At 36.1% G+C, this 26,929-nt stretch overlaps 1 protein-coding gene across 3 annotated transcripts in view; it reads left to right on the top strand.

Moving 5' to 3' along the window:
- ARL6IP6 (ADP ribosylation factor like GTPase 6 interacting protein 6) overlaps nucleotides 1-26,333 on the top strand; it is a 34,100-nt gene extending 7,767 nt beyond the window's left edge. The window contains exons 3-5 of one of the 3 annotated variants that reach the window (XM_061135303.1): nucleotides 3,039-3,171; nucleotides 3,876-3,934; nucleotides 24,917-26,333. In XM_061135303.1, the coding sequence (XP_060991286.1) occupies nucleotides 3,039-3,171; nucleotides 3,876-3,915 (173 nt within the window). In that variant the 3' untranslated portion in view covers nucleotides 3,916-3,934; nucleotides 24,917-26,333. Of the gene's footprint in view, nucleotides 1-3,038; nucleotides 3,172-3,773; nucleotides 3,935-24,916 lie in introns of those variants that run through there. The other 2 variants (XM_061135302.1, XM_061135304.1) reach the window with 2 other exon arrangements.
- Nucleotides 26,334-26,929: the final 596 nt, after the last annotated feature.

The following is a 26,929-nucleotide window of genomic DNA, read 5'->3' as shown; positions in this document are numbered from 1 at the left end:
TTGTTTTTACTTACATCTCTGACTTCATAAAACTTCTAAAAATCATCTCATCTCTATAAGCCTGAAATTGCCAAATAATAATGAAATGTTAACAACATATCATAATCTTTCTTTGCTGGAAGCTTTTTTAGAAACACATAGAGCTGCCATCATATTTCTAGAAAAATAACTACACTTTGAAATAAAAATCATATATTTTGAAAAGCAATCTCCCCGATTAGACAGGTGAAGATAAAACTCCAGTAAAGGGGTTAGACTAGGAATTTCCCACCTACTCTCCTATTTGCTTTAGGTGAAACCATTGAGTCCAGGGGGTTACAGTGGATGAAAGAGAAATTTCCATATCATCACCTAATGAAAATTAACTATAGAGAAGAAACAAGGAAGTGTGTATTTAAAGACCTGTATTCTTTGACACAACAGTTGTTCAGAAATTTGTTACAGATATCTTTGTATAACTGTGTAAGAATGTTACTTGCAGCTTTATTTTTAATAGTGAAAAAGTGCAATAATAAAAAATATGCAGTGGAATTGTGGCTCTGTGTACTGGATATGGAAGGTCTCCAAAAATGTGTGAAAAAGTTCAGGATAGTTTTTTTAGTGAGAATCCCATTTGTGGAAAATAAACTGAGAAAATACATACATGGCATACATTTGTTTATAACTGGCTCATTCTTGTACATAGCTATCTACATTACCTATATTTTTACAAAAGATGAACAATAAACTGATTGCTTTTAGAAACAGAGTTGGTAAATTGGGGAAGGAAGACTAACTTAATTTTTATGTACCTTTTAGAAATTATGTTAACTTGGTAAAATGGGTTTACAAAACACAAGTTATCAAATTTTTAGCTTCAGGGTTTTTGTTAAAAAATGTAGTTGTGAACTACCAACTTTTGTGGTTTTTCTGCTTGTTCATACATGAATTGAGTAATTTCAGAAGCATACACACATTTCTAGACCACAGTATTGCAATGTACTACAGTATTGCAATGTACTCTTTTAGCCCTATCATTGTGATGTGACTTTTATCAAGGATGTAACTGTTGATCAGTTCAAAGTGAATGTAAAATAACTAAAATGCCCAAAATGAGGCAGACACTTAGATCATAGAATAGTAGTTATTTCTGAAGACTCAAGAATATTTTTGTATTAAATCCAGTAAGTGTTCTGTTAAAGCACCTGAGTAAAAAAGCCTGATGGGCTTTAGGGAGCCTCACATTTTGTTATTGTTGGTTATTTTGTGTCTTTCTCAATTTTTTAGATATTTAGAATTTTCCATCATTCCACCACAGTCCCCATACAGTCTCTGGGTTGGCAGGAAGGTTGCCCTCAGTCTTTACTCAGGTTATCTCTGCTCAGTCCCACATTGGGTATGGTTCTAGAGTTTGACTGGGCCAGGATATTGGGATGGGAGTACGATCTAGTCCTGAAGACATTTTGCCCAAATGAGTTACTGCTGAAACATTTTGCATTCTGTTCAGGATGGCCTTGCAGATGCAGCAGCTTCCAAGCCACATGACCATGTGCTATTTCTATGCCCCACTTAAGGCAGAGGCATCTGCAGTCTTGGCTCTGGGCCCATCTGCCAAGATTCTGTATACAGATCCAATTCCTCTCTGGTGTATGTGGCTTCTTGATGGCTCCACCAGGAAACCTCAGCAACACTACTACCTCTCCATATACACATACAAATGCAGCCACACACACACCACTTTTCAAAACCAGGACTCTTTCTCATCTGTAGGTAAAGCCCTCACTGTCTCCCTGTTATACACATTTTTTTTCTGTATTCTTGCTAGCCAAGATATTTTGTCTTTACCCTCCTTCTTATATCTGTCCTACTAGTTACCTTAGTTTTGCAACATAAAAACCAAAGAGACATAGGGCTGTTTCTACTTTCTTTGCCACATCCTTCTGGGGCAGTTAACACAAAGTTCATTATCTTTTGAAAACGGGGGGCAGGGAGGGGTAAGGGAAGGGGGACTATCAGGAGAAAAAAATTAGGTTCATCTTTCAAAACTACTTTGCTACAGATTTGTTTATTGCTTCATTGCTCTGAGTTTCTCTTTCAGTGACTCAGTCTCTTACTGAGTTTTAATTAGTTTACAGACAGTCCAGTACACATTTATTTCCTACTCCTTGCTAAAATAAAGCTATATTTGATTGTGCATTTTGTGCAGCCAGGGAATTTGGTAATTCATAAGTCAGCCTCTGTTGTAGTCTTCTCAGCCTTTCTTCTATGTACTCCTGAGGCCTGGGATACACTCATCCGTAGCGGTGGCTTTTGTAAACTGTATGAAGGAGGCAATTTGAATGTGTATCTTCAATCCTTCAAATTAATTTCTTCCATTAGTCACTGTTTATTCCCCACATTGTTCCATATCTTAACTCTTTGCTCTTACAGCTCGTTGTAGTACTGTGCTTTTGACTTGATATCTCTCATAAATTGCAGTTACAGTGTGACTGAAAATCTAGGATCCCAGCCCATTTATAAATTGGAAAGTAACATTTCTTCATGTACCGAGTGAGCAAAGTTAAGGAATCAGATTAGGTTTGTAATGTTTGTAGGAAAGTTATAAAGAGTAGACACTCTAATAAAATTAATTCATATGTCAAAAGTTCATGGTATGGAAAGAAAGGGATCACTTAGTACTCAGTAATAAAAAGTAGCAAGTGGTGATCACAGAGTTAAATGAAAAATGTCAGGACATTTTAACAGTGAAGTGTTTTGACATTTTCCCCACAGTTTTCAGTTTTATAAAACTGAAGATAAAAGCTTTATTTTTAAGTTGAACTTGTATTCTTTTCCACATAGTAAATTATAATTGAATTAAAGTATTCATTGATATGACTTCTAGTTTTGCTTTAATATTTTACACTTCCACAGGAGATTTTCTCTTAGGCTTATATCTCTTTTATCACTTAAGTATAATTTAGAAGATTAGAAATATGTATGATCTTCTGAACGTGATCTGAGTTAATTTAATTGCTTTGGTGTTAATAATTCAAGTTTTCTCCTCTTTCCCCATTAAGGATTCTGGACTCTACTTATAATATCCCTAACTGCTGGATTCTCCTGCTGCAGCTTTTCTTGGACAGTGACTTACTTTGATTCTTTTGAACCAGGAATGTTTCCTCCTACTCCTCTTTCACCTGCCAGGTTCAAGTAAGTATTCCTGTTTTGTTTTGTTTTTTTCCCAATGCATTCCAACTCTGTTGAACATACTAAAATAGAAGCAAGAGGTTGCTTATTTTTGAAATAATACATTGAGGTCCCAGTCTTTATAAAGTACAGCTTGGCTCGGTCGTTAGATAAGTGGAGAAGAATATTTTAAACTCTATATGTAGATAATGCAGAGGTATTTTTAAAAATTAAATTAAAAAAATAAGATGTATGGAACTTTGGCAGCTATTAATCCTTTTGGGATGAAATTTCATTTGAAACAGTTTGTGAAGGCTGAATTAAAAATTCATGCTTGGATAGTTAGACTTAATAATTGGATTGAAGTTTTCCTCAGATTTAAACTCTGTGTAATAATTAGCAAGCATTTATGGCACCCCCTCCCAGTTTATATATCTAGACAATATTAGATTTGTTTTATAGCGGAACATTAAATTTCTTTGGTCTGAATTTTCTGTTTAAAAGAGTTTCGGAAAATTTGGTAATCAGTATTCTAATCTAGTTTGTTTATGTTAGGAAGACTGGTTTTAAATAAAATTTTCCAAATGAGAGCATCTAAGATCTCTAGTTTATCCTACAAACTTAAGGTTGGAAGAAGTGGGAGAAGAGGATGAAGAGTAGAAAATAAATTCTGTTAATGATACATATGTTATCAAGAGTATTATACTTGGTACTGTTGTTACTACCAGTTCCTGCCCACCCCATGGACAACTCAGAGAGAGCAAATGAAATCTGTTTGAGGAACTGTGTAAGTAAGAAGTTTAATACTAATGGTAGTTACTAATAATCATTATTAATGTTCTTTGTTATTTTTAAATTCATTTTTCTGTCTTATAAATATATCTTTAAAAATTTTGATTTCAAAAATTTTAAGTCAAAAATTTTGACTTAAATGTATAAGTTTATTTAAGACATCTTAATAAATCGCTATCTATGTATGTAACATAAATCACATACTTGCCAATAAATTTTGTGTGTGTGTTTTGAGTGGATAATGATTAATAATCTAAACTAAGTTATATGTAATGGTGCAGTGCCCTCGCATAAATTTACATGGGTAACATTCAGTTCGAAAGTTAATTTTGCTAAGTAGTCAATTCAGAGTTACTTTCTATTGCTGCTCATTGACATCAACCAGTTAACTTTAATGAGGGTGTGAGTCTGATATAGATAATACAATAAGTCACATAAAAAAACCTTAGTTTTATTTTTTTTTTCTTTTACTTATTTATGTCTCACTTCTCCCCTGAATTCTAGTCCTATATTTCCAGGTATTTAGTAGATTTTGCCACCTGGAGTCAGAAAGCACCTGGCACTTAGAATTGTTAAAACGTTTAGTCCTAGACATAAGTATCCACCTACTTGTCAAGGCCTGAAACCCTTTTTCACTCTGTTTAGCCCTTCAGCAAGTCCAGTCATTCTTGCCTTTTGAGGTGTTATTGGAATACTTTGTCTTAGCACCCACGGTGTTTTTGCCCTATTTAAAGTCTTGGTTAGGGTACTTTACTCCTTGGAGTCCCCTACTCCCAGGTTCTCAGTCTGATTTGTCTTGTGTATTACAGCCTTTATAAAAACAGATCTTAGTCACAGTTCGCTTGTTTAAAAGTCTTCAGTGGCTTTCTTGATTCTTTCAAAAGCAAGTCTGACTCCCAGGTATAGCCAAACAGTCCTTCCCCAAGTGACCCTGCTCTGCTTTTCCAACTTTATCTTCAGCTTTTTCTCCAGTGCTGCCTCTCTCGTAGCTGTTACCAGATTACCCTGACATTCTCTAAATGGACTGTGAACTTTTGGCTTTGCTCTTGCTGTTCTTTCTTCCTGGAATATTTTCCCTCTCAGCTTCACTTCCACTATCATCAGAATTCCTAAGACTCATATGTTAGAAGCTTTTAGAGTTAGAAGAAAGCATTTCAGTGTTCTTTAAGGATCTGGAATTCTAAGGGCATTTAACTAATTTCCTAAAATTTATCTTTGCATTTTTTATTAGACTAGAACCAGTAGTGATGGACCTCAGTTTTCAATGTCTTTATTATTCATTCAAATATGAGATAGTGTCAGATCAGAGACTTACATATTGGTAAGTAAAGAGAAGTTAATTTTACATAGGTGTGTGTCTTAGTTGCTCATTCATGTCTGACTTTGCAATCCCATGGACTGTAGTGCCCCAGGTTCCTCTGTCCATGGAATTTTTGCGGGCAAGAATACTGGAGTGGATTGCCATTCCCTTCTCCAGAAGGTCTTCCCAAACCAGGGGTTGAACCTGGGGTCTGCTGCATTGCAGGCAGATTCTTACTGTCTGAGTCACCCAAAATTGGGAAGTCCAATTTTATATACAAATCAGCTATTAGCTCATTGGAGTCAAACTGTAATTTTAATTGATCCATATATACTGAATAGAAGTACAGTCCAAAAAGACATAATAAATACAGTGGCATTTGATCACAGATTAACGGAAACCACAGACCCAAAAAAGGTATATAACATAGTGATAATTGATAGTTTTTCACAGTGAAAACCCTGCCCTCTGGTGTTTGAAGCAAATAATGCAGTTACTTCAGAACCGGCAGAATATAAGGACGTTCTCTTTGTCACCAGCAGAGTGAGTGCTTGTACAGGGAAACAGCTCTGCCTTTTGAGAAAGTTAAAATCTTCAGACTTTATTTTCTGAGAAATCAGATTGATGCATTTTATTATTTTTCAACATCACACTTTTATAAAAATGTGTTTAGAACAGGTTAGGTATATTTTATTTAAAATAAACTGATGTTAATATAAATGTTTCCTCTGATTACATTAAGTACAGGTTCTTTGTTAAAAATTCAAAAGATAAAAAAATAATGGAAAAACTCTTAATCAGAGAAAATGACTGACAACATTTTAATGTGCATCGTTCCATTCTTAGCATTTCTTTAAAATTGGGATCATAGTATAGATATTTGTAATCCATTTTTAATTTAAATTTTTTTGCAGTATTTTCTATTCAATATTTTTTTGAGATTTCAATGTTTTAAATATATTTGAAAGACCAATCATCATATATATCTGTTTTTTAAGGAAAACCTAATATAAATAATAGCTAGTTTCTAAGATAATTTATTAAACAGAGGTCTCCTTAACTAATGAAAAAGTAAAGAAAGGCACTATAATTGAGACATAAAACAAAGAGAATTTTCTCTTTATTTTTTTAAGATTATTATTAACAATATTCCATATTTCTAAGTCCATCATGAGTATCAAGGATGAAGAGAATAAAATAATCAAGTCTAATTGGTTTGTTTTTTACAAAAAGCAGTCATTTGCTCTCCTTTGCAGATTTAAACCCAAGGGCATTTTTTTAAACTAATTAGTAGAGTGGGAAAAAAATTTGAGAAGCCCATATTTACTATGGCTATCAATTAGTTGTACTTCCTTAGAAACATGAACTCCTTGAGGGGAGAAAATAATAATCTTTATTGTTACGTAGTAAATTTTAGATGAGACATTTAATGAAATCACAGTTTAGATCAATAATTAATTAGAGAAGTTGAGATAAGAAATAAAACCTTTGCACTCATAAAAAATTTTTTTATATTTACACTTTCATATTTGTTAGGTATTATCTTAGTTCAAGCTGCTATAAAAAAGTACCATAAACTGGGTGGCTTATGCATGTGCATGTGTTAGTCATTCAGCCATGTCTGACTCTGTGCACTCCGATGGACTGTAGCCCATCAGGTTCCTCTGTCCATGGAATTCATCAGGCAAGAATACTGGAGTGGATTGTCATGCCCTTCTCCAGGGGATCTTCCTGACTTAGGGATCAAACCCTGGTCTCCTGCATTGCAGGCAGATTCTTTACCATCTAGGCCACTTAGGAATCCTCATGAACAACAAAAATTTATTTCCCACAGTTCTAGAGACTGTAATTCTTAAGATCAGGGTGCCAGCTGGTCAGTTTCTGGTGAGGTCCATCTTCTGGGTTGCAGAGGACGTCCTTCTCATTGTATCCTCACAGGGCAGAGAACAGAGAGAGGATGCAAGCTCTCTTGTGACTTTTACAAGAACACTTATCCCACATCCCATTTATGAGGGCTTAACTCTTATGACTCTCATCCAATCCTAATTACCTCTAATGGCCCCGCTTTCTGATATGGTCAGTTGGAGGGTAAGGTTTTGACATGAATTGGGTGGTTAGGAAATGGACACAAACATAGTCCATAACAGATACAGCTGAGAAACTTTCATTTTCACATACGCACAGACCTTTAGGAAAGTGATAGTCACTCAGTTGTGTCTGACTCTTTGCGACCCCATGGACTATACAGTCCATGGAATTCTCCAGTCCAGAATACTGGAGTGAGTAGCTGTTACCTTCTTCAGGGGATCTTCCCAACACTGGGATTGAACCCAGGTCTCTTGCATTGCAGGTGGATTCTTTACCGGCTGAGCCACAAGGGAAGACCTTTAGGAAATAAGATGGTTAAAGAACTTTGCACGGTGTATTTTTAGTCAGCTACTTAATGGGCTTCAAAGGCTTTTTTTTTTTTTGACCACTCACTGAGGCATGCAAGATCTTAGTTTCCCAACCAGGGCTCAGACCCATGCCCCCTGCAGTGGAAGTACGGAGTCTTAACCACTGGACTTCCAGGGAAAACCCCCAGAGGCATATTTTTAAGAAAGATGGTTGTCAGGCTGATTTTGCAAACTTTACTGGGTTAGAAGGTATACTGTATTGTCAAATATATAAACTTCGTGATTAGGAAGCAGTCACTTTCTTTGTAGAAAAGGAAATTTAGGTCAGTTGTACTTTTAAATTATTTTCTTAGTTTCTGAAAAATCTGTTAAAGAGCTAGAGGCAGAGGCAGTAACTTTAGATTCCCTGGGGTGTCTGTTTAGGCATTGCCTACTTCTCCTTACTTTATAATTCATTATCCTATTCTTCTGTCCTATTTAATCAACATCTTTAGTTCACTATTCATTAGGTTTTCCCTGTTCACTCTTTGGGTTTTGTTAGTGATTTCCAAGCAGGCAAATTGAACAGTATGCTGCTGCTGCTAAGTCACTTCAGTCGTGTCTGACTCTGTGCGACCCCATAGACGGCAGCCCACCCAGGCTCCTCTGTCCCTGGGATTCTCCAGGCAAGAGCACTGGAGTGGGCTGCCATGTCCTCCTCCGATGCATGCATGCATGCTAAGTCGCTTCAGTCGTGCCCGACTCTGTAGTTAATGTTTCACATAATGGTAATCTGCTTTAATTATAGTTTTCAGGAGTTAATGTGTTTAAGTATATGACCACCTATGTAAAGATACTACAGTCAGAGAGAGAACCCAAAACCTAAAAGAATCTTGGGGTTCTTTCCAGACTGAGCTGGTGGCAGCATGAGAACTTATTTAAAGTCCTTCTGAATGGGGAGGAAGATAGGTATAGATAGGAGATATGTACTTGAGTTGTTAAAAAGTACAACTTTTTAACAAATATTCTAGGATCACTTTGGATGTCTTAGACCTTCATATTAAAGGTTTTTGGAGAACTTAGTCTCTTCTAAGTCACCCATAGGGGTTATCATTCGTCCAGGTCCTCCTTTTTTTTTTTTTAACAGATGAAGACACTGAGTCCCAAGGGATTTTTTGCCTTGCACAAAGCCAAATAATTTGCACGTGGCATAGCTGGCACCTAACTATGTTTATTGTTTTTGTTTGCCCATCTCGAATCAACAGGAAGAATTTCACTGATTGAAGCAGTGTCATTTTATTGACAATTAAAGGCACTTGCTGTGAGCCTTTGCTCTGTGGCACTTTTGCCCATGCAATATTGCCAAATCCAGTTAAAGTCTCTTCTTATTAATAAAATCTCACTCTGTTCTCTCCTTCACTGTTTTCTGTCAGTGACCAGAGTGCTCCACTTCAGAATGATTTTTCTCACATTTCACATTACCTGTGCGCAAACGCCATCTCAGTTCAGTTCAGTCCCTCAGTAGTGTCCAACTCTTTGCGACCCCATGGACTGCAGCACACCAGGCTTCACTGTCCATCAACAACTACTGGAGCTTACTCAGACTCATGTCCATTGAGTCGGTGATGCCATCCAACCATTTCATCCTCTGTCGTCCCTTTCTCCTCCTGCCTTCAAACTTCCCAGCATCATGAGTCAGTTCTTTGCATCAGGTGGCCAAAGTACTGGAGCTTCAGCTTTAGCATCAGCCCTTCCAATGAATAGCAGGACTGATTTCCTTTAGGATTGACTGGTTGGATCTCCTTGCAGTCCAAGGGACTCTCAAGAGTCTTCAGTTCAAAAGCGTCACTTCTTTATCGCTCAGCCTTCTTTATGGTCCAACTCTCAATATCCATACATGACTGCTAGAAAAACCATAGCTTTGACTAGACGGACCTTTGTTGGCAAAGTAACATCTCTGCTTTTTAATATGCTGTTTAGGTTTGTCATAGCTTTTCTTCCAAGGAGCAAGCGTCTTTTAACTCAAGGCTGCAGTCACCATCTGCGATGATTTTGGAGCCCAAGAAAATAAAGTCTCCCACTGTTTCCAGTGATGTAGCTGCAGATTTATAGTTATCAGCTTGTTAGGTAACTCAGTGATTATCATAGGTCCTGTCTAGGGTAAAAATGTTAGTTTATAATCTAGAAATAAATTTAGTTGGGGAACGATAATGTATGTGATGGGTAATGTATGTGATTGGGATTATCCCAATTAATTTGTGGAAGGGGCAGCAACTTCAGGATTGGCCACCACCTACTTCTTGACCTTTTATGGTTAGCCTCAGAACTGTCATGGGGCTGGTGGGTGCATCATTTAGATACTAAGGTATTACAGGGAGCATATGATGAGGTTCGCTCTTCTGCCATGTTGGACCTTGTTGGTTCTAACCAGTTTTTGTGATGTCCTATGGGTCGCAAAGAGTCGGACACAACTGAGCGTCTGAACGGCCATATCATTGTTTTTAAGGTTGTTTTCTTCCCCCTCCCTTTTGTTTCATTTGTACTTTAGGTGCCTCTCAAATGGTCTTATCTGTGCATTTCCTAAAATGTTAAAATATATAGAATTTGGTTGGCAATCTATAGTGAATATACAAATTACTGTCTTCCTGGTGCTGTTGGTTTTTTTGTCTGGATCACTCTGAGTTATCCACCTTTCTGCTTCTTCCAACCACAAATGATATTTGTGGATATTAGGACACTCAGTTTCAACAAACACATGCTTTTAATTCAATTTAAACATTTCTGTACAACCTTGTTGTTTTTTTTTAAATTGTATTGCAATGGTGTTTGGTATTTGCAGAGTAAGTTAGAAGTAAGAAAGAAAAGTGAACAGTTAGTTGATTTTCATTTGAATTGCTTTTTGGTAAACTGTTTTTGGTAACTTTTACAGAGTGAAAATTAACACATCTCACGTGTTATTCCTGTGTAATGTTCTGGATGTAGTTAGATGCTGAAATATTTAAATCTCCATTACATTTGTATGTGAAAGGGTTTTCTCTAAGTTCTTGTTCTTATTACTGGGGCCGTTATTTTTCTTACAGGTTAAGATATAGTACAAACAAAATAGTAAAATCATAATAGAAATGAGGTTATGAGTTCTTGATCAGTAATATAAGTCTTGAAGATCAAGAGAAGTAGGTGATTTTAGTATTTAAATTAGAAGTTTCTTTTCCAAGCACACAAGATTTAAATTGAACACAATAAATTGATGGTGTGCCTCTTTTATACAGACTTTGGAGAGTTGCCGCTTTGTGAGATCAGATATTCTTTATTGCCATGGACTAATGAAACAGATGTCAGATGGCTAATTGCAGTTGGAGAGAAGCTACTGACAAAAGAGATAGATCAAGAACTTGGCCTTGCTATTTGAGTATCATGAAGTTTCATTATCTATCATTTCATTATTCATTATCTTCATTCTAGGGACTGTTGTAAAGCTGTCACTATTAATTAATATATTGATGGCATTGCACAGAGGCTTCTGAAGCGAAGGGTTAAAATATACATGTCTTATATATTCCATTAAAATTCTGAATGGAGACTTAAATAGATGTAACAAAATCCTGTAAGAAATCATATTAAATATTCTTGGTTTCTTTGTTACTTTCATAAAGTAATATAGCTGCTGTTTGCTTTGCATCTATTTGCTATGGCTTTTGCATACACAAATTTACAATGTGTCATGTATGGGTTGCTGAATAGACACAGGTGTCCATATGCACAGAATAGCATGGATGAGAAATACCTAAGAGAGATAGCACTTGGCAATGTTGTACTTGGAACCCTTTATATGTGTTCAACAATCTTCATAAATTATGAATCAATTTCCTCCTCTCCAAAATGGGATTACAAGCAGTGATATCTACACTCATATGCAATAAATACGTTTACTAGGTAAAGCAACAGATACATCAGATGATAAATCTGATGTAGTCCCAGAGCTTTTCTTTCCTTTCCATAATTTAAGCTGGATGTCTGACTGTGGCCTACCACTGGTTGCAAATTATATTTTCTTGAGTAATTGTTATTTATCTTTAGATTTTTATCCTTTAAATTTTTTCCCCGTTCTGTTCTTTTGATAATAATATGCTCTTTCTTGTATTAAATAATGCTAATAGTACATGGTAGTGATTTTTGAACCTTGTTCTTGGCAAAACAAGTTTGTCAACAAGACATGGTGTTATTTTTAAACTGACTTATGAAATCTAAAGTCTTGGGAATCCCATTTTTTTTTTGGTATTGTTTGGCCTAACTTTCTAACAAATAAGGACTTTCTCTAACTAAGGACAGTATCCAGGACAGATAGATGTCCTTAGCCACTTTTCTACCTTGATAACACTGATGAGTAAAGTTAACATGTTTAGTTCAGTTTGCAACCAAGTAAACTGCTATATATACAGCTTTTCTGCTGGCTCAGTGGTAAAGAATCTGCTAATAATGTAGGAGACGCGGGTTCGATCCCTAGGTCGAGAAGATCCCTGGAGAAGGAAATGGCAACCTGGTACCTCACTCCAGTATTCTTGCCTGGGAAATCCCATAAACAGAGGAACCACGTGGGCTACAATTTGTGGGGTCGCAAGAGTGGGACAGGACTTAGCAGTTAAACAGTAGCAACAGATTGCTATATATAAGTAAACTAGACTGTAAGTTAGTATGCAGTTTCATCCAACCAGATATACATTTATTTCTCTTTAATTTTCAGGAAACTGTAATACAATGAGAAATAACTTAAATGCACACATTTTAATTCTATGTTAAAGAACTCCACTCATTGTTAGGATCTTTCAGTGCCTGTATGTTATTATGTTAGTTACTATCATACCAGCAAAACATAGGTTGTGATTCAATTAAATTTTCTAGTTGGTAAAATTCTAAATGAGGCATAGATTATTATAGAATGGAGATTCAGAAGTGATTAAAGAGATCATAAGGACTAGAGAAGTTGGCAGTATAGCTGGGAAACTAAGGAAAAAGAAAATCCTTTTTAAAAAACGAGGAACTGCTTAAAGTTGAAATTTTGAATTCTGTTATTAACATAGTCTACCATTGTGTAGATTGATAAATTGACTTGCTTCATTAAAATGGGGGCTACTTTATAACTGACACTTATTTATAATGCACATTATTAGCCTGATTACCACGCTAATGATGCAATGGAGTAAATGCTCAGAATGGCTTTTCTGTCCGTGGGATTCTCCAGGCTGGAGAATACTGGAGTGGGTTGACATGCCCTCTTTTCAGGGGATCTTTCCGACCCAGGGATCCAGTTTGCCTCTTACATTCCCTGCCCTGGCAGACAGGTTCTTTACCACTAGCACCACCTCAGAAGCCCATGTAGTTTTAAGAATGATGCATTATAGCTCAACATTACGTGTGTATATATATACATTTATATTTTTTTCCTCACCTTACATCTTTTAAGTAAATGTTTTTCTAGATAATCCCTTAGCTCAGGATTATTGTGAAACCTTGAAGTCAGTGCAATAATATTTCTAATGCTTTTATATTTTAATAGCATTTCTATTTCAAAGAGTAATTGAGAAATTTATTTGCCAGGACAGTGACTGATTTAAAATTTCCCTTTATTGATTTTTTTATGATTGTAGAATTAATACATGTAGCACAGAATTGTATAACTTAGTTAACGACTGCAAAATCTTATTTTGAATAATGCTGAATTAACTAGTGTGAACAGATTGCAGATTATACCTCAGATTAAAAAAAAAACTATACATATGTAAATATTTCTGTTTTTATACAAGTATAATCATATAGCACATTTAATAATTATTTCTGTATTTGTAATCTTGATTACTAAAACCATATGACTCTAGACATGCATATGTGTGTATATGGGTGGTATATGCACTTGAAATACATCACTCCACCTAAATATAACTACACCTTCAGTTCACTTCAGTTCAGTTGCTTAGTCTTGTCCGACTCTGCGACCTCATGGACTGCCGCAAGCCAGGCCTCCCTGTCATTACCTGTCATTGAGTTTACTCAAACTCTGGTCCATTGAGTCAGTGATGCCATCCAACCATCTCATCCTCTATCATCCCCGTCTCCTCTTGTCTTCAGTCTTTCCCAGCATTAGGGTCTTTTCAAATGAGGCAGCTCTTCGCATCAGGTGGCCAAAGGACTGGAGTTTCAGCTTCAATGTCAGTCCTTCCAGTGAACACTCAGGACTCATCTCCTTTAGGATGGACTGGCTGGATCTCCTTGCAGTCCAAGGGACTCTCAAGAGTCTTCTCCAGCACCATAGTTCAAAAGCATCAGCTCTTTGGTGCTCAGCTTTCTTTATAGTCCAACTCTTACATCCACACATGACTACTGGAAAAACCATAGCCTTGATTAGATGGACCTTTGTTGGCAAAGTAATGCCTCTGCTTTTTAATATGCTGTCTAGGTTGGCCATAACTTTGCTTCCAAGGAGTAAGCATCTTTTAATTTCATGGCTGCAGTCACCATCTGCAGTGATTTTGGAGCTCAAAAAAATAAAGTTATCCACTGTTTCCACTGTTTGTCCATGTTTGCCATGAAGTGATGGGACTGGATGCCATGATCTTTGTTTTCTGAACGTTGAGCTTTAAGCCAACTTTTTCGCTCTCCTCCTTCACTCAAGAGGCTCTTTAGTTCTTCACTTTCTGCCATAAGGGTGGTGTCATCTGCATATCTGAGGTTATTGATATTTCTCCTGGCAGTCTTGATTCCAGCTTGTGCTTCTTCCAGCCCAGCATTTCTCATGATGTACTTTGCATATAAGTTAAATAAACAGAGTGACAGTATACAGCTTTGACGTACTCCTTTTCCTATTTGGAACAAGTCTGTTGTTCCAGGTTCAGTTCTATCTGTTGCTTCCTGATCTGCATACAGATTTCTCAAGAGGCAGGTCAGGTGGTCTGGTATTCCCATCTGTTTCAGAATTTTCTGCAGTTTGTTGTAATCCACACAGTCAAAGGCTTTGGCATAGTCAATAAAGCAGAAGTAGATGTTTTTCTGGAACTCTCTTGCTTTTTCGATGCTCCAACAGATGTTGGCAATTTGATCTCTGGTTCTTCTGCCTTTTCTAAATCCAACTTGAACATCTGAAATTCATGGTTCACGTACTGTTGAAGCCTGGCTTGGAGAATTTTGAGCATTACATTGCTATCATGTGAGATGAGTGCAATTGTGCGGTAGTTTGAGCATTCTTTGGCATTGCCTTTCTTGGGGACTAGAATGAAAACTAACCTTTTCCAGTCCTGTGGCCACTGCTGAGTTTTCCAAATTTGCTGGCATATTGAGTGCAGCACTTTCACAGCATCATCCTTCAGGATTTGAAATAGCTCAACTGGAATTCCATCACCTCCACTAGCTTTGTTTGTAGTGATGCTTCCTAAGGCCCACTTGACTTCACATTCCAGGATGTCTGGCTCTAGGTGAGTGATCACACCATGGTGATTATCTGGGTCGTGAAGATCTTTTTTGTATAGTTCTTCCGTGTATTCTTGCCACCTATCCTTAGTATCTTCTGCTTCTGTTAGGTCCATAACCATTTCTGTCCTTTATTGTGCCCATCTTTGCATGAAATGTTCCCTTGGTATCTCTAATTTTCTTGAGGGGTTAGATTTATAATCTGGTAAGCTAGCTAATATGATAGTTTTAGTCTTATTCTCTGGCACTTTATCCTAAAAATATTTTGCTGTATTTTCTCCTGACAGATTACTTTGAGATGTATTTTTTTAAAAAAGGCTAAAGAAATACAAATGTATATATGCATACACAGTTATCCAATGCATCCAATGTGTAGCCACTGTCTTAGCAATGTAAATATACACAAAAACAAGAGAGGGACAAATGGGAGAATTTTTTTTTTAACTTCTGCATCGTTTCTTACCTGATTTCTTATTCACGTTATCTGTCCTATAACATTCTAAAGAAGTCAAAATCTGTTTTAGGAACATAACGATACAGTGAAACAAATAACGTTTTACCATTGTTTAATTTACGTATTTTTTTGTTTAAAACTGTAGTAACTTTGAAGCTTTCAAGTGGAAATCAATTGGGATAGATTTTTGAAGTGGGATAGATTTCTGAAGTGATAATCTCCCAGGAAATCTCTTTGCTAATTTATATATTTCCAAATAGTAATAGTATTTACTTTGAGGCTTTCAGAGTCACTAGAGGTTCTGGCTGAAGAGAAATTTTGATTCAGTATGTCAGGGTACATTCTGCAATTCTGAATTTCTAAGGAATTCCCAGGCAAGGCTAATACATTGCTAATCTGTGGATTATACTTTGAATAGGGAGGCTTTAGGACAAAAGTTGGCAGACTTTTTCTGTAAAGGGCCAAGTGGTATTTTGATTTTGTGGGCCATGTGGTCCCTGTCACAACTCTTCAACTCTGCCACTGTAGCACCAAAGCAGCCAAAGACAGTACATAAAGGAATGAGTGAGACTACGTTCCAATAAAAAGAAACAGGTGGCAGGACAGGTGTGTCCTAGTTTGCTAAGCCTTCCTTAGAGGACCACTCTGAAATTAGACATTGCTTATAAAGTTTCTAAACATCTAAGAAATACATGTATATACACACACATATATGTTTATAAGATCAAGTGGACTTGTCTGTTCAGCTTAGTTTTATAGTTGTCAGGATATGGCACACTTTTTAAAAAATCCCATTTTACATTAATTTATAATAATTACTTCCCCATGGACAGAATACTGGAGTGAGTAGCCTTTCCTTTCTCCAGGAGGTCTTCCCAACCCAGGGATCGAATCCAGGTCTCTTGCATTGCAGGTGGATTCTTTAACAACTGAGCGGCAAGGGAAGCCCATAATAATTCCTTCACACCTAAATGGTAAACAGGTTAACTTTTACTGCACATCTAAGTTTTAGTGAATAAATGATGATAAAGTAGTGATAAAGGGTTCTCTAAAGGCCATTTGAACAAACAAGAAAGCTTACAGCTTGAGGATGTTTAAAATTATAACAAAGTAAGACAGTTATTGGAGAAGGAAATAACATCCCACTCCAGTATTCTTGCCTGGAAAATCCTATGGACAGAGGAGCCTGACAGGATACAGTCCATGGGGTCGCAAAGAGTTGGACATGACTGAGCAAACACACACACAACACAGGACAGTTATAAAAACCCATTGTATTAATTTTACTCATTTCTTCTAGATTGTGAGTCTACAAGTTTCTTTCTTCCCAAGTACAGCAAGTGTTTTTCAGGATTAAGAAATAGACTAGGAGAAATAAGTTATTGGCAAAAAAAATAATTAGAAACTTTAAAATGGAAAGCCAAAGTAAATACATCAAAACTTGATCACAGTTGTTAGGAACTATAAGTAAAACTAGCTTCCTTTTACCAGGCCTTGTACAGAGAAGGAAGGATGAAGTGCCTGCCCTGAAAAATTGCTAAGTTATAGAGGTAAAAGGAAGGTCAGGTAGAAGAGAGCCTGCAGCAAAGCTAGCAAAACATTGAAACAGCAGAAGACCTCAAATCCATTCTAAAATGGGTCAAGTGCTGTGGTGTTCCATATAGAAAGGATGAAGAGACTAAGAGATGAATCATCCAAACTAAGATCTGAATAACTAGAGTTCACAACCTTCATATTCTGAACTAGAATCTTACTAGCTAGTACTGTCCATCCATGCCTGGAGAATCCCATGGACAGAGGAGCCTGGTGGGCTACAGTCCATAGGGTTACACAGAGTCAGACACAACTGAAGTGATTAGCAGCACATCCATCCATCCATCCTACATCCCTGTCCCATTTTTTTTCTGTGTCTATTCCATATATTCACTTTGCATTTTAGTTTTCAGTGGACCTCACTTCCAGTTTCATGAAAGTTAATCATGAGGGAACGTCCTGCTTCTTCCTCCCTCTTTCATGAAATTAATTACAAACTTAATTTACATCCACTTCCATCATACCATTTTTCCTTGTATCTCAGAGGATAAAGGGTGGTTCTCCCTGCCCAAACTTAATTCTACTTCCTGTGCTGTGTATATTGCCCCTTCTCACTGCAGCCTTTCCTTTATACCCAGTGTTCTTGCTAGGATTTTTTTTAAACATTCAAGTTTCTCCTGTGTTAGAGAAAAAATCTTTATGCCTAAATCTCTTCATAGTTAAGTATCTTGTAAGACTAGAGAAGAGAGAGTCCCCGTTTCACAGTGAACTATAGTTGCTACCACATATGTTGTGCAGTCACTCCTAGACTAAATTTTTTTCTCCTTAAATTGACCACAGAACTCTTAATTACAAAATTTAAAATTCATTTTCAATCCATTATTTGAAAGTTTAATATTCCTTTTCAAAATGATTTTCTTTCTTAATTTCTCTGACACTGCTCCCTTCTGTTTTGTTTTTTCTTTCCAGCTTTCTGATCCCTACTTGGCACTTGTGGAATCCCTTTTCATAAGCTACTACTCTGAGAAATAGACTTCTGAGTCTGCCTAGCCTATCCTGAGTCTCTCTCCTGAGAACCTCCCTTTTAATTTTCATTTGTATTTCCTATTGCTTACTAGGAGTTTTTACTTCAGTATCCCATAGGTATTTGCAGTTTAATACATCTAAAATTTCCCACTTTGTATCAACCTGTATTTTGGGTTCCCTATCATGATGAGTGATGTTTCATCCAGTCAGTAAAGTGGGAAACCTGGCCTCACCTTCAGTTCTTCCTTCTCTCTCATTAACTCCAGCCAGTCCAGCACGAAAAATAATGGTTGACATTTATTGTGTTAATGATTGTGTGCTCAGTACATTCAAAACACTGCAACAAGTACTTGTTAACATTATCTCTTTCAGTCTTCACAGGAGCACTAAAGAGAGGAATTATTAACCTTACTTTAAAGATGGGAATTAGATTTTCAAGGAGGCTGAAGTAGTCCTATAAATATTAGAGCCAGGTCTAACCCCCCCACCTCCACCCCGTGGAAGGAGAGTTAGTTTTCCATGTCCTTCTCTCTCACCATGCTAAGCTATTAACCATTTCCTGCATTCTCCATGTGTGTTGCTCCTGCACATATTGTTATTTGTTTAGAATGCTGAATTCATCATACTCAATTTTAGCTCAGGTACTGACTGTTCTTTTAAAATTAAAATCTCTCCCCTTCGACAAACCACACAGCTCCTTTGTCTTCTGCAGAACTGTCTGCAGAACTTTAGCACTTAGCACACTGTGTCACTAGACACATCCTTATCTCCCATGTATATTGCCTGGTATAAAGAACTCATGCTATAAATTTTGGTGAAGTTTAATGGAAAGGGGAGAAAATTATAAAATAAAGAACTTTAATCAAAACAGAATGATCATGGCACAGAAAACAGAAATATACAGATCAGTGGGACAGGATAGAAAGCGCAGAGGTAAACCCATGCAGCTATGGTCACTGGGTCCATGACAGAGGCGGCAAGAATATACAGTGGAGGAAAAGCAGTGCATTCAATAAATAGTGCTGGGATAACTGGACAGATACATATAAAAGAATGAAATTAGAACATTCTCTGACACCATATACAAAAATAAACTCAGTGGATATAAGACTGGATACTATAAAACTCGTAGACAAAAACATAGGCAGAACACTTTCTGACATAAATCGCAGTGAGATCTTTTTTGATCCACTTCCAAGAGTAATGAACAAATGGGACCTAATTAAAAGCTTTTGCACAGCAAAGGAAACCATAAAGGAAATGAAAAGAAAACCCACAGAATAGAAGAAAATATTTGCAAACAAAGCGACCAAAAAGGGATTAATCTCAAAATATATAAACAGTCCATATATCTATCAAAAAAAAATAAAAAAGTGGACAGAAAATCCAAGTAGACATTTTTCTAAAGAACACATACAGCTAGTCAAAAGGCATATGAAAAGATGCTCAACGTCACTAATTACTAGAGAAATGGAAATCAAAACTACAGTGAGGTGTATCACCTTATACTAGTTAGAATGGCCATAATCAAAAAATCAACAAACATTAAATGTTGTAGATTGTGTGGAGAAAAGGGAATCCTTCTACACTGTTGGTAGGAATATAAATTGGTGCAGCTACTATGGAAAACACTGGAGGTTTCTTTAAAAACTAAAAATAGAGCTACCGTATGATCTAGCAGTCCCATTCTTGGACATAAATCCAGAGAAAACCATAATTCAAAAAGATCCATGCACCACCATGTTCATTGTAGCACTATTGAAATAATCAGGACATGGAAGCAATCTAAATGTCCATTGACAGAGGAATGGATAAAGAAGATGTGGTAAGTATATATTACTCAGCCATTAAAAAGAATGAAATAGTGCCATTTGCAGTGATATGGATAGACCTAGACACCATCATACCAAGTGAAGTAAGTCAGATGGAGAAAGGAAATATCATATGATACCGCTTATATGTGAAATATAAGCACATGGTACAAATGAACCTATTTACAAAACAGAAATTGAGTCACAGATGTAGGAAACAAATACAGTTACCAAGGGGGAGAGGGGGCGGGAGGGATAAATTGGGAGATTGGGACTGACATGCACGTGCTTGCCATGCTAGTAGCTTCAGTTGTGTCTGACTCTTCGCGATCCCATGGACTGTAGCCCTTCAGGCTCCTCTGTTCATGGGGTTCTCCAGGCAAGAATCCTGGCGTGGGTTGCCATGTCCTCCTCCAGGCAATCTTCCCAACCCAGGGATTGAACTGCTTTCTTATCTCTCCTGCTTTAGCAGGCAGGTTCTTTACCACTAGCGCCACCTGGTACATATACACACTACTGTAAGAACTTACTGTATAGCACAGGAGACTCTTTAATACTCTTTAATAGAGTATTAAACCTATAGGAATAGAATCTAAAAGAGTGGATATACGTGTGTATAAATATATAACTGGCTCACTTTGCTGTGCTGCAGAAACGAACAACATTGTAGATCAACTCTACTCCAATAAAAAAAATAATTTAAAAAAGTGAAGAAGAAATAAAGACTTCAACAACAGAAAAAGGAACTTTAGAGTATAAAGGGTGAATGTAATATATATTGTTTTTTCCTTAATGAGAGACAGCATTTCCTCAGGGAGGAAAGCTTTCTCTTTGAAATTCTAACCCTTATTTCTTAAATAACACTGGTAAAGTTAATTGGAATACCGACAGTTTCATCTTCCTCAGAAATTTTTGCAAGTAATTTGTTGTATCATTTTGTGTTTCTGAAAGAAACATAAGAGAAATGCTTTGCAAGTGATTGAAATATGGTGAGGTTTAGTATTTTCTTTCAGATTTTGGATTTGGGTTAAGAATTTCTGATTCCAGGTAAAGAACTGATAGTTACTCCAAACAAAGCTCACACAACTTAAAATTCTTTTGGCATTAGAGAGGTCTTGGCTAGGGAGAGAATGAGCAGTAAAAGGCAGCTTAGATGTGTGAAGAAGGAATAGATTAGTATCAACTAGTCATCCTGTCTCCTACTGAGCTAGTCAGACACACAGACAAATAGCCAGTTGGTCGTTAATGTAAGACTTTAATATAATTTCTTACTGGCACGCAGAGAGCTTTCTGCTCAGAGCAAAATCAGTTGGCAGTGATGTTACTGTATTAAATTGAAAGAGTTCTGTCATAAGAAGCATGTTTGAAATGTGGAATATATGTGAGGGAAAGGAAATATAGGAATTAATATGGTATATGAGTGAAGACTTCAAGAAAGTGAAGACTACTGTGTAGTATTGGCTCAGACGGTAAAGAATCTGCCTGCAGTGAGGGAGACCTGGGTTCGATCCCTGGGTTGGAAAGGTCCCCTAGAGGAGGGCATGGCAACCCGCTCCAGTATTCTTACCTAGAGAATCCCCATGGACGGAGGAGCCCGGCAGGCCCCAGTCCATGAGACCACACAGAGCTGGACACGACTGAGCGACTAAGCACAGCACTGTGTAGTACAGAGATGCAGTTTGGAGTCAACCAGACCATGATTAGAGGAAAAGCAATAAATACGAAACAAAGAAGAAAAAAGAGCCGCCCATCTGTTTGGTCTCTCTCTGAAATAAACAAAGGTAATTTATTTGAGACTTATGGTCGTGGCTTATTCAGTGCTTTAACTTGTAGTTCAAAAGTAAGACTAAGTTAAATTGCCAGAATCATTGAATTAATCTGAATCTTAAATTTGAAATGTATTCCATTCCTGAATAAATGAAAATAAGGTATAGTTCTTTCATGATTTAGTCACTTTTCATTGAATTAATCTGAATCTTAAATTTGAAATGTATTCCATTCCTGAATAAATGAAAATAAGGTATAGTTCTTTCATGATTTAGTCACTTTACAAGTTTGTTAGATATCAGTATAACTATATTGCTAGAAGGCACATATCCAGACTACAAATCTAGATCGAAATAGTGGAAGTCTTGAGTTCCCTTGTGAATTATAAAGGCAGAAGTGATTATGAACTTTTTGGAAGAGGGTAATACCAAGCAGAAACACACACACAAACGCAAACCTGTAGTTCTTCAGTCTCTTTCTTCCCTCCACCTCTTGAGTCTGCTTGTATGTTCCTGTTCCTCTGCTTTGATTGGGTTGGGTCTAGATTTAGGTGTTTTACTTAGAAGCAAGAATTGAAGTAGAAGATCAAAAGAATTTTTCAAAATCTCATCTATAGCTAAGCTTTCTTTTCCATAGTAGATGGTGGCTAACATCTATTTTTTTTTTTTTTTTTAACATCTATTGATTATTTGGTATTGCCAGATACTTGATTCTCATAACTTAATAAGAGTAGACTTTCTTTTTATTTCCATTTTGGGAAATTGAGGCTCAGTGGTCAAATTCTGGCTTCATACCCCTTGAAAGTGGCAAAGCTGGCCCTCAAAACTGTCTCTCAAAGACTCTTAACCACCAACAGGATTCACATGAGTACTTTTTTGTAGGATTCTTTATTATTAGAAAGGATTTCTTTAGAACCAAAACAAAATGGTACCTTCTTACAACTATAATCTTTTAGGATATAGAAAAAGTTGTATTATTATGAACTTTGCTTTGTAACCGTATTTTTTTTCTAGTATTTTTTTCTTATTAAATATTTCCCATTTATTTCCGTTTTGATTTCAGAAATGTATTTCGGTGGAATAGAACTATATCTCAGCATAATAAAATCCACAGTTAGGAATTCTAACATTTACTTTAGGAAACAGCCTGGTTTTGTCATTGAGTTCTCTGTGTATTTCTGTATTTATTTTTAAATGGTCAAATGAATAGTCAGGTCTTAAATTTTTGAATTAGTATGTTAAATGAAGTCACATGTTAATTTTCATTATATTGGGTTGGCTAAAAGTTTGTTCAGGTTTTTCCATAACATCTTATGGAGTATTTGACAAAGGGGAATCAAAGTACCTTCAGTTTTTTACAGGACTTCAAAGATCACAAGTAGGTCATAGAAGAGAAAACCTGCCAAGGGTTCTATATATCTTCTTCAGGGAGGAAAATCATGTGAATTTAAAAAGCAGTTTTAAACTAGAAATTCCTCAAATATTTTTAGTCCCTTGCCTGGCAGTACATGCATGACAACCACTACAGTGTTCGCAGTGGGAGCATGGTTTGTCTAAGGTGGTAGAAAGAAGAAGAACCACTGCTCTGGAGTATTTCTTCAATGTTATTAAAATTCATTGTTTTACTGGTTTGTGAGAGCCACTGAGCGTATGAGCTTGTACAGCTTAGTAAAATTCAATTATGTCAGCATTGTAGTTATTATAATTTCCTAATGTCTAATAAGCTGTAGTTTAGAGATTTTTCTATTTTTATTGGAATGTGGGGTCTCAGACCTAGTAGAAGAGAACAATAAAGTCCTGAAATTCTGTTCCATGATTAACTTTGTTAGTGTAAATTTAAATATTCTCAGGTCAGTGATATGTTTTGTTTTTACAATGAATGATAATGTTGACAGTTAAAATTAGATTTCTGTTCACCAGTTTTTGTTAGAGGAATTTCTTTTTCTTAAAGGGGCAAAGTATTTAGTGTTATCTGTTTTATTTTACCAAATAGTAGGTTATACAGCTAGGTAGAATAGCCCTTATGAGCAAATGAGAAGCATCTTAAACTGGTCCCAGATGAGAAAGATTGAGTGGAGAGAGTAATAACTCCCATGGACCAGAACAGGAGGCTCTCAGAATACAAGTCTTCTGTAGTCCCAGTTGAATGCAAAGGGGCTGTTCTTTGAAAAGTGTGAATTCTTTAGTCTTTGCTCCTGATTTTACTGGACTGGAATCATTATAATAAGGTGCTCTTCAGATGTTAATTTTTATCTAAATACTTCCCTGGTTTTGATCTGTGCTATTAAAGAGGACAAGGGGCATGGTAACCCTCTCAGTCCAGGGCCCTTATTATTTAATACTTAACAACTTGACATTCTTACTACTACTGGTATACCTCCCTCTATGTCCTCGATTTGGATTGCTCCACTGAGAAGATTCTTTTCTGCCTTTGATGCCAATTGGACACTACCTTCTATTCTTTTTAGCATGTCTCATCCTTATTAGGATAAGCAAAGAGTATTACTGCAATAGAGTTAGTGTAAAGAATGTTAAGAAAATGTAGTAAAATAAGTAAAATTGCTCCATGATCAAGGGAACAAATGTCAGGGAAAATATGTGCACATGAGCTAGCTGGCCCTTATAGTAATCATAAAACAGTGTCTTTACTGACACCTGGGAACCCACTGAAAGCCACCTAAATTAAGTAACCTATTGAGTTGAAAACTGAAATGCTTATAATAGATGTAATCTGTTAATGATTTACATCTGGACAAATGCTGTTTTTAGTGCTTGGAGAAAAAGTAGAGTTTCATGTAATCTAAGAAAACATGGTACAAGTAGGACAAATGCTGGAAAAAATATGTATTTTAAATTACCAGTAAGAACAAGAAAGTGGGGAAACCAATGCTAATTTAAATGAAAAAATATGCTTGTAATGGATTAGTAACAAGATTTATATTTTAGAATTAGGTGATGGTACACACATGTGACTGTGAAGCACAGTAAAGAAATTACGGGGATCAAACAGCATTTTACTCCAATTAATGAGATTGAAAAATAATATTTGATAACAAGATAGTTTTTGACAGAGAGCTTACATCTTTACTAATCCTGCAGCTGTCTAATATTCTTTTTTAACTTGTGTATTAATGTATAAACAATGTTTGGGAAACGTGTTTCCAGGTTGTAAGCATTTTCAGTAAAAACTGATAGTGTCTTTGTTATACCAAATTACATTTTCCTTTTTTCATCTGTTTTTTTCTCCCCCCTAGGAAAATGACTGGACATTCCTTCCACATGGGCTATAGTATGGCAATTTTGAATGGCATTGTAGCTGCTCTTACTGTAGCTTGGTGCCTCATGTAAACCTGCACTGAAGCAAAATACTGGACAAAACTTAGTCATGATTACTTTGTAATAACTGAAGAACATCACTGCCTATTCCCAAGACCAAGAAAGTTGCTGCTTATTATGTGGTTCAGATACATGTCATATCATCATCATTATGGAGGAATTTTTAAGCATCATTCTAGAGCCTAGGCATTGGGAATATATAAGTATTAAGTTTCAAGTAGTTCTTAAAAGTGTAAGATGTTTACCTCATCTTTTTACTTTTGTGTGTGTTGTCCTTATAAGTTGTAGAAAACATTTTAATGGAAATCAAACTCAGAAACCTGGGTGCAGAACATCCTGTATCAAAGCCTGCCTTTACATGTATATACTACATTTTTGCTAAGAAATACTGTTAGTACTTTTGAGATAGAAATATTTCTTATTTATTCATTGTATTAGAAAAGCAAACAATGCCTACTACTTTGACATTTTATAGAAGCTACTTTTAAATCAGAATATTTAGTTTTCGATATATAATCAATAGAAGGTGCACTTATTTTTTTAACGGGGTATGATTCTTTGTGTTTTTCTTTTTTTTTTACACATTTTCCTACTATATATTGAATTTGTATCTTTTTAAATTGTTGCATCTAGGCAAATGTAAATGTTATTTTTTATCTGGTGCAAACCTAATACTTCCCATTTTTAATAAGTATTTTGTCTTTTAAGAAAAGCACATTGGCCTCACATTTAAAACTAAGTACTTATTTTTAACAAAAAAGTAACTGAAAAAAGTTTAATTATTTAAGGAATGATAATATTGAGATTTAAAAGCTATTCCCTCTTTCCATTTTCACAATGCCAAATATTTATCTTGGTGCATTTATGATTACTTCAACAGAACTGATACTATCTTGTTTTTAATAAATATAGACTTGACATTTTTATTTTTAGGAATGCTTGAATTAGTTTGTTTCTAATCTCCAAAATTTGGTTACCAAAATAGAAAAAGTATTTTGATACAGTGTGTGTGCATATGTATAATTTTTTATGTATAGTTTCCTTATTTTCCTATTTAAATGTTCTTTTGTAATTGTGTTGTTTTTGTTCTCATTCTAATTAAGCCTTAATTGTTCCAGTTCCTTTCCAAATACCTGCTTAGGAATAGTCACCTGAATTTGAGAAAGATGGACTGTTTAAGATACTGCTTTCCCTGGCCACAGGAAAACCTGCCTTAGGGTAGCTTTGTGTAACGAAAGTGCTTACTCAGGCCAGATGGGAAATGAATATCTACACTTGTTCATGTTACCTGCTGATTGTTGTTACTGAGTAAATGATTTAATAATGTTTCTAAAAGTCTTAACCTTTTTTTTCTTTTTACCATTCAAAAACCTTTCATTGGAAATGCCAAATGCTGTTCTAATTTAAATTATCTAAAGTGTTTAGATTAATAGGGGAAGGGGGTGTTTTTGTAAGGCACACATATTACACACACATACACACATCCCATGGCTTAATTATTCCACACACACACTGACATACACACATATCCCATGGCTTAATTATTCCTTGCAGAGTAAGAAATAGGTCTTCTTCCCGACCCCCGGAACCCTTCTCCTTCTCCCTTCCCCAGCAACCTTGGCTCTAAAGGGCTCTTCTATTGCAAAGGAATCAAAATCAGTTTTTCTTCTCTCTACCCCCAAGAACTCCCCAACACCCTCAAATTTGGGTAACTTCTTCCAGATTTTTATATCTTATGACAGAAAAATCTAGTAGACCCTTTACATGTAAATCTCTGTAAGATACTATAGCTATATAATATGGATACACATAAATATTCAGTATATATCTCTTAAGCTACTTCTTCTGGAGCTCTGTTTCTTTTGGACTGGACTCCTCTTTCTTGGGAAACTCCTCTCTGCAGTCTAACACAGGATGCAAATATAAACTGT

This window comes from Dama dama, chromosome 33 (genome assembly GCF_033118175.1).
Source record: "Dama dama isolate Ldn47 chromosome 33, ASM3311817v1, whole genome shotgun sequence".
NCBI classification, from domain to species: Eukaryota; Metazoa; Chordata; class Mammalia; order Artiodactyla; family Cervidae; genus Dama; species Dama dama.
This window is presented reverse-complemented; position numbering and strand designations above follow the sequence as displayed.